Raw genomic sequence first — 9,115 nt, forward strand, 5'->3', positions numbered from 1 at the left:
TCAATCTTAATTAGAATAACACAGTTCCATGTCCACACTATTTTATTGATACATTGAATTTGAAAAATATGAATTTCCTTCACGTTACATCGGAATTTGAGATGATGTACTGGCCATGCCCATTGGCGAAAAGTTGTAAAATTGGAGAACCTTCATGCTCCATGCCTCAACGCGATTCTGGCCAATTTTCTGTTAAATTGCTCAAACAGGATTTGCACAGTGCAAAAATTGAAATTATAAGGTTTTTTTCACTGGTGGCAAAGGAAATTTGAAACACATATTTTGAAGCCCCGCCCCGATCATATATGTTAGCCGATCTTCACGAAATTTTGCCCAGTTGTGCCAATATGTCAGATAATGGGGCACGCCAAATGTGAAGTTGATGGGGTCAAGAGTTCCAGTACCAAAAAATGTACAAAATCGGTTGATAACTCTGGTTCTGTACATCTTAACATATGACGCTCTATAATGTTTTTGTAGGTCGTGAGGTCTTACATATGCATAAAAAATGTTGTTTTTCGATCTTGCCAGGGGTTTTCATTTTTTTCATTACAAGGACATTTTTAGTCCGTTCGCTGCCACATTTGGTTCCTGTCGTCTTACAGGTGTTGAGGTTACTGACCCCAGTCAGTGTCATCTATGTTTTTGAGATTGTACCACACTGTTGTGATTTGGCCTCATCTAATGTTTTTCCAACCTGTTTGTTTCGATTTTTCAGTTTAAACGTGGTTCACCAATAGTGACAACTTTAAAATTCATATTTACAGATGACGTCTCCAGATTACAAATTCATGTACACCATTTCAAAACAACTCAAGGCCTTTTATCTGGTCCTTGTAAGATAAATAAATAATAACATAAAAATAAATTAGTAATAATAATAATAATATAATTAAAATATTGAGGGATGGACGCGCATTTGGTCATAGAATCTAAGAAGCCAATTGTCCAAATGGGTTTGTTCGTTTTAAAAAGATGCAAGGCACAAAAAAATGTGGTTGTAATTCCTGCACCGTTCGTTTAGGTGTAATTTCCCTCAAAATAAAGCTCAGAATCTGCACTTTCAAGCACATCTTATTCAGAATTACTGAATGCTGAAAATTGTCAACATGCAAATATTTATAGAGTTGACTATATGTATGTATCTATAAGTATGCCCTACAAATGTATATTTTCTTGATTTAGACAAGTTACAAGGTCAAGTGCTATTTAATGTTACTCGATGTCTGTTTTTTTAAATATTTTATTTATTTATTTATTTATTTTTTTTACAGAAAGCGTTACGAGAAGGCAGAGACTGAGTATGTCATGGCTAAGATAGACCTACACAAAAAAACAGATGTAAAGGAGCAGCTGACAGAGCACCTTTGTGCTATCATCCAACAAAATGAGCTACGCAAAGCCCTCAAACTGGAAGAACTGATGCAGCAGTTGCAGCTTCAGGCCACTGAAGAGCTAGAAAAGCAGAAGGTGGGAAGCCTTGATTTCCAAGGACATGCAAAAGAGGAGAACAGTGTCTTGGAGAACCGTGAGAACGTTGCAGTGGACCCACACCAAAAAGGGAGGTCAGAAGGGGAACGGTGTTCATCTGGGGCACCAATTTGAAGTATAGCCTTAGGAATATTGTAAAGCAGAAGAGAATATGTGTTTTCATCATGAAACAGTGGCTCATTCAATTCCTCAAGAAGACTTATAAATACTCTTAACATCTTATCTTATTCATCCGTTCATTCATTATCTTGACCGCTTATCCAAACAAGAGTCGTGTCCGTGCTGGAGCCTATCCCACCTATATTCAGGTAGTAGGCGGGGTACCCTGAACTGTTTGCCTGTTTGCCTTATTGAAATCATATTCATATGTTGACCCAAATGTTGTCAGTCTCCAGCAGAGATAAAGGAACTGAACCTATGGAGTAAAATAGCACAGGATATTGACAAAGAATTGACAAAGCGAATTAAAAAAAATAATAATAATTGAAAAATGAAAAAAAAAGTTGACAAAAACCTACTTTTCTTTCACATTGCTATACAGGAAACTATCAAATAGGTGAACTATTTACCATGATGCTAGGAAATACTGTACTGTAGAGATGGGTCGTTGGACTCAGAGACTTCAGCCTTAATAAGTTGCATTACAATCTTTAGTTTTTACCAAACTATCAATTAAGTACAATAACTAATAATAAAGCACAAAATAAAAAAAAGCGAATCACATTTCGACATCTCTTGTACTTCAGGAAAATTCTTGTCCAAGGCAAAACAAAATAATTTTGTGAAGTGAATTATTCTCAACCCACAAAGCTGAACCTGTTGGAGTTGTGTGCTGCCACATTGGATTTTACCTGTTCAACGAAGAAAAATAATAAACAAAACCAACCAGAAGAAGGAGATCCAACCCTACATACATATACAGTCGGCCCCCGGTTTACGAACACCCTCTTTTACGAACATTTCGACTGACGAGCGTGGACCGCGGAGTTTTTTGTCCCCCGCTTACGCACAAACCTTCCGTCTTACGAACAAAACGACATGCCGGCCATTGTATCAGAACATTTGTTTTCGCTTTGCTACGCCAACTAATTCAGAAGTTGATGCTCATCACGGCAACGTTGAACGCTATTGCTCTTTCAATGTCACAGTTACTGTCTTAGTCACGGTGTCAGTCATGGAGATGCCAATATGCTATTGGTCGATTAAGGTCACAGTCCCGGTCTCACTCACGGAGATGCGGATATGCTATTGGCCGGCGTCACTTCAATCACAGAAATGCCGATATGCTATTGGCCGAACGCCTTTATCTCGCTTGATGGCACAGCTGGTCGGGATGGAAGGAAGGAGAGTAAATGAGTGAAAAACGGAAGGAAGGAATGTTGTGAAGACTTTGCAAACTTTATCTGCTAGACATGGCTTCTAAAATTGCAAGTGGCGGTAAAGGAAGAAGTAAGAGGATGATGATGATGATGAAACCAAGCAGGAGATAATAAAAAAATACGAAGGAGGCGCATGCATAGTTAACCTTGCTCGTGAGTATGGACGGAACCGCTCGGCAATCTTCTAAGGGCAAGACTTTCCTTGCCGGGGGACAGACCTTGCTCGACAACAAAATGGAGAGGCTTCTTCTATTATGGATTAAAGAGAAAGAAATCCCCGGTGATATGTTTCAGTTTGAGAAAAGTTCTTGTTTAAGAAAATAAATAAATAAATTCTGCGGGTTGGTTTCTGCTCACCTCTGTCTCCACTCAGCTAAAGTCACGTCGCCCCAGAGGAAAATGTCATTTATCTTTAGTATATCCATGTTAATTAAATCAACTGTACAGTAGATTACGGTATTCATTTTAAATATGTGTGTAAATTCGTGACGATTTTAACTATGATTTCTCCACGCGTTGCCAGTCAATGTGTACGTACAACTGACCTCGCTTTGCTACATCAACGAAATCATCTGCTCACGCAACACACCGTAACGCTGATATGCTATTGCTCTTACAATGTCACACTCACTGTTTCAGTCACGGTGTCAGTCATGGAGATGCCGATTTGCTATTGGTCGAACGCCTTCATCTAGCTTGATGGCACAGCTGGTCGGGACGGAAGGAAGGAGAGAAAATCAGTCAAAAACGGAAGGAAGGAATGTTGTTAAGACTTTGCAAACTTTATCTGTTAGACATGGCTTCTAAAATTGCTAGTGGCGGTAAAGGAAGAAGTAAGAGGATGATGACAATAGAAACCAAGCAGGAGATAATAAAAAAAAAAATATGAAGGAGGCGCACGCATGGTTAACCTTGCTCGTGAGTATGGCCGTAACCGCTCGGCAATCTTCGAAGGGCAAGACTTTCCTTGCCGGGGGACGGACCTCGATCGACAACAAAATGGAGAGGCTTCTTCTAATATGGATTAAAGAGAAGGAAATCGCCGGTGATATGTTCTAGTTTGATAAAAGTTTCCGTTTAAGAAAATAAATAAAGAAATTCTGTGGGTTGGTCTCTGCTCCCCTCCGCCTCCACCCAGCTCAAGTCACATCACCCCAAAGGTAAATGTCATTTTTCCTTTGTATATTTATGTTATTTAATTTAACTGTACAGTAGGTTATGTTACTCATTTTTAATATGTGTATAAATTCGTGATGTTTTTACCTAAGGTTTTTGCACGCATTGCACGCATTCACTAATTAACATAGGTTTGGATTGCCCGTCATAACCGTTCAAGTTACGAGCGTAGCCACTGAACGGATTAAGTTCGTAACACGGGGGCCCACTCTATAGCATAACAAATTCTACTGCACTTCTGAAAGGCAAAATACTCCTCACCTGGTAAATTTGTGCCACTATACTTCAACATTCTAAACATTTAACACGTATGTTATCATGTTATCAGTTATCATGTGGTAAAACCATATACACAATTCAGCTTCAAAATACTTTGACATTTCCATCTTTTACAGTTTTCACTTCTGCTTTGCGAACCACCTCAACTGGCTCTTCTCAATGCGAAGGAGCAGCAGCTTGGCACTTAGCCCCGCCTGGATGACTTGAATTTCTCACCCAATCTCGAAGAAAGAGCCTGAACACCCTGTGGAGGAAACTCATTCCAGCCGCTTGTACTGGGATCTCATTCTTTTGGTCACAACTTACAGCTTGTGACCATAGGTGAGGGCGGGAACATAGATCACCCGGTAAAGCGTCACTGCACCGATTCATCTGTTGATCTCATTCCATACTACCCTCATTAGTGAACAAAACCCAAATATAACTCCTCCACTTGGGGCACGACCTCATTCCCAACCCGATAAGGGCACCCCACCCTTTTCTGACTGAGGACCATGGTCTCAGATTTGGATGTGCTGATCGTCTTTCCAGTCGCTTCACACTTTGCTGCAAACCGTTTCAGTCAGAGCTGGAGGTCACGGCCTAAGGAATCCAACAGAACCACATTATCTGCAAATAGCAAAGATGAAATGTTGAGACCCCCAAACCGGACCCCCTCAACGCTTTAGCTGTTCCTAGAAATTCTGTTCCTAAAATTAATGAACAAAACTGTGGCAAAGGGCAGTATTAGTGGAGTCCAACACTTATTGGAAAGGAATTCGACTTACTGCCAGCATCATGGATGAAACTCTGACATCAGTCATACAGCGACAAAACAGCCCAAATCTGGGCGTCCAGTACTCCCTACTCCCAAAGCACCCCTCACAGAGCTTCCCGAAGGATACGATCAAACACCTACTCCAAGTCCACAAAGCACATGTACAGTAGACTGGTTGGGCAGACACCCATGCACCCTCGTGGATCCTGCTGAGGGTATAGCTGGTGTATAGCCCCTCTGTGAGCCATCACCTTGTTGCCCAGTGATCGTAGGAGTAAAGTTGTCACCAGCTTTATGCACCTTGGAGGGTCACCAATGACAAACAGGTCATAGGTGAGGTTCCAGACTAAGCATGATTTACAGACCCCTAATGATGAGAAAAATTATTGGATCCAATTTTCTCTTGCCCGGATGCGGATCTCCAGGGGCAGTGGCAGCCAAGGGCAGGGACCTTGGAGCACTGATCCCCAGCTAAAGAAGCAAGCCCTTGGGACATGGAATGTTACACAGATATCAACAGTCCCTTATATGGTATTACTGTAAAACTTGTAACTGCCTTCTTTATAATCTTTGTAATAAAATGAAGAGGAAAGACTGTGAACAAGGGAAAACCCTGGCGCTGTCTCCTTCTTTTGCAAAAGATTGTTTTGATTCAAGTTCTTTGCTTATTTTTTTCTCCTTTATTGACAACTCTGACAGAGGTGGTAATCAGTGAAAATATAAGACCACATGATAATTTCAAAGTAACAGCTGATCCGAACATCACTGCAGATGCGTTAAAAATCTACTTGATTGAACGGAATGGAATAAGATTTTTATTGTGTGTTAAAATAATACTAACGACAATAAAACTCTTTAATCTTGGGTTTTGAAACCTGAATTTTGCAATCCAACTCAGTCTTATTAAACAATCATCTTTAACATACTGTATAATACAGGTTGTAAAGGACGAACGGAGAAGTGTTGGTAACAAATGCAAGCTTGATCATGGACTTGATCATGAAATATTTAAGAAGAAAATAAAACATTTGTCTATCTGAATACAAGAGTTATTTGTGTTTTGCGATGTACAGTAGATCATTAGCCGGTTTATTGGATCAAAAGCGTCACTTTCCAGAGCATGGACGTGATTACCAGAGTGCTGTAAGATTAGGTAAAATGACATCAGTTGGTTGTGACGATATTCACGAATTCCAGACAACTTTCAGAAATAAATGTGTGGTCTTGTAAAAAAAAAATTAAAAAAAAAAAGGGGGGGGGGGGTGCCCTTACTTATTTTGAGTCAGACCTCTCTACATCCCGTAATGTCTTTGTTCTGTTTTACATCAAAACAGCTACTATGGTGTGTAAATATCAGCTACAAATGGTATTTGCTTCGCCAAACATAAAAAGCTCTGTCAAAACACAGGCAACATATAGAATAGATACAAAAAAATGCACGGACTGTTGATAAACTGTCAGGGTTATCTTTAAAAGTAGACTAAGACAAGCCCTGCTGCTAAACAGCAAAATAGTAACTTAGACCAGCCAAGATTGACTTTTCTCCGCCCGGGAAAAAAGCTTGCTGTACATATTCATGTGTTGCCAATAGCATTTTCGTCGCTCAAGCGTCCCCGCCTGCTTTTTATGCATTCAACAAAGCATTGCACATTACAAGACATAACAAAAAGAGCCAGCCGCGCGCCACCAACAGCTGAGCCAAGGTCCCAGCTCACACTTTCCTGCGTCAACAAACGCAACAGCTCTATCAAAGGACTGGGGCGAGATGAACTTGGACTGCATAGATCAGGCATGTCCAAAGTATGGCCCGGGGGCCAAATGCGTCCCGTGGTCAATTTCCATCCGGCCCGCAGCCGCTGTGGCAAAATCAATAACGTCTGGCACGCATGGAGAATGAATACATTCGGCAGCAGCGCTGTTGCGTGCGTGTGCTAATTGCTGCCATATATAGGCTCAATTAAGAACAGCAAATTAGTACATGAGTAATTGACTGTATGAGCCCCTAACTTTCTAAAATGGAACAAAAACCAAAACTACGATAGCTAAGTTCTGTCTTGCCTAGACAGAACGGTATGTTCTAATTTCCTTACAATGGCTTCAATCTTGTGAAAAGACAATGAACATCAAATGAGTGTTTTTCTTCTTTAAATTATTTGTGTCTATAGTGCATTAGTACATTGATATTGTAATGCTGTGTACACGCCGAACGTGATCGCGGCGAAAAAGCGGACAGTTTTGTATTGTAGTCAATGGAGTTTGCGTGATGGCGTGTCCGGCGACGCAATTGGAGCGACGCAAGGCAAAGCCATGCAAGCACGAAATTTTGCCTGTTGCATGAAGTTAAAAATTTTTAACTTTTGTTGCGTTGCGACAGCCAATCAACTTCGGGAACGTTCAACGTCTCATGCAGGGGGCAGGAATGAATCATGGTGTCCACTTTGCGGTCACCGGTACCTATCCAACACAGCCAGCTGAGCGAAGCCAAGCAAGAGCACTCACCTGGCTTGTAAAATGGCAAAAGGGAGAACGTGGAACAACTGGTATGTGCAGTGTTTGCTTCCTTTATTAACAGCTGTTGAACCGTAGTAACTGTGCGAAGATAACGAAAGTGCAGCATTGACAGCTCAGTATTTAGCACAGTATTGGCCACTTAATTGTGGTTGAAACTTTTTTTTTTTTTTTTTGGCAGACAAGTATTGCCGCAAAGCGAGGGACACGCAGTTGGAGAAAATATTGTCTCTGCTCCATTCTAGAAAAGTGAAAGTTCTTAGCAATGCTCTTCTTTCTGGGTCTACCGTAAAGTGCACAGCAAGCTCGTTCCACTCCCCTCCCCTCTCCACGCGACAGAAAGCCCCGCGAATGAGCGTAGCGACGTTAATTTTTGAGTTCAGTGTGAACGCAGCATTAAACTGCAAAAAAAAAGTACATTATATATATATATATATATATATATATATATATAAAAATAGAAAAAACTTGTCTTATTTGCAGAAATTGTATATCTTACTAAATGTACACAAAATACACACACACACACACACACACACATATATATATATATGTATATATATATATATATATATATATATATATATATATATATATATATATATATATAAATAACTTAGGTAAGTCCTGTATGCAAACATTGTATATCCTGCTAAATGTACACAAATTGTGTAGATTAAATCAATCATGTAACTGAATTATAAATGATATCCCCTTCAATTAAAAACGCTATTTAGATGCAAATGAGTATGATTATCAATGCAAAACATTTGCATATGCTAACATTGCTAAATGTACACACATTGTGTAGATTAAATCAATCATGTAACTGAATTATAAATGATATCCCCTTCAATTAAAAACGCTATTTAGATGCAAATGAGTATGATTATCAATGCAAAACATTTGCATATGCTAACATTTACCAAAAGCAAATACCTAGCAGAAACGAAAATGCTAATGAGCTGAACACATACAAGACAACACTACAGTACACAGTAAAATCCCTCGAAACCTGCATGTGCAAAAAAAAATTCCCCATTGTGAAAAAAAAATCCATGCATCAAAGCGTTTTCCTCTTTCTTACTTCCTCATACATGGAAAAATATCCATGTTGCATAATATGAAATGTTTACTACTACTGCTATTACTGTCACTGTGCTAGACCAGATCTCACTTGGGCAATTGCATGCAAGTTAAAGCGATAAGAGTTCAAGTTGCACCCGCCGTCCACATTCCATTTACCCTTCCAGAGGGAGTTAGTCAGACAAATGCATCAGTTCGACTAAAATTGGACAGTCGCAAACCGGGATTGGAACCGCATGAGGAGCACACAGTTGCAGAGCGGAGATCGAAAGTCATTGAAGTTCAGCGTCGATGAAGTGCTTGTCAGCGGAGCCGGACAACAACTGCACAGCGAAGGAGAAGCCGAATCCCGGGGCTAACGGGGCTGTTGACGTGCTGGACAGTCTTCACAACCGTGTGGTAAGGCTGTTTAACAGTGCGACACTAAAGCTAAACTAAC

General features: G+C 40.2%; 1 protein-coding gene across 3 annotated transcripts in view; it reads left to right on the forward strand.

Moving 5' to 3' along the window:
• Positions 1 to 5,724, forward strand: part of gorab (golgin, rab6-interacting) — a 16,970-nt gene extending 11,246 nt beyond the window's left edge. Inside the window, exons 6-7 of one of the 3 annotated variants that reach the window (XM_088426415.1) lie at positions 1,275 to 1,470; positions 4,442 to 5,724. In XM_088426415.1, the coding sequence (XP_088282541.1) occupies positions 1,275 to 1,470; positions 4,442 to 4,513 (268 nt within the window). In that variant the 3' untranslated portion in view covers positions 4,514 to 5,724. Of the gene's footprint in view, positions 1 to 1,274; positions 1,566 to 4,441 lie in introns of those variants that run through there. The other 2 variants (XM_088426414.1, XR_015867048.1) reach the window with 2 other exon arrangements.
• Positions 5,725 to 9,115: the final 3,391 nt, after the last annotated feature.

This window comes from Hippichthys cyanospilos, chromosome 10, assembly GCF_059441005.1.
Source record: "Hippichthys cyanospilos isolate Australia breed blue-spotted pipefish chromosome 10, RoL_Hcya_1.0, whole genome shotgun sequence".
NCBI classification, from domain to species: Eukaryota; Metazoa; Chordata; class Actinopteri; order Syngnathiformes; family Syngnathidae; genus Hippichthys; species Hippichthys cyanospilos.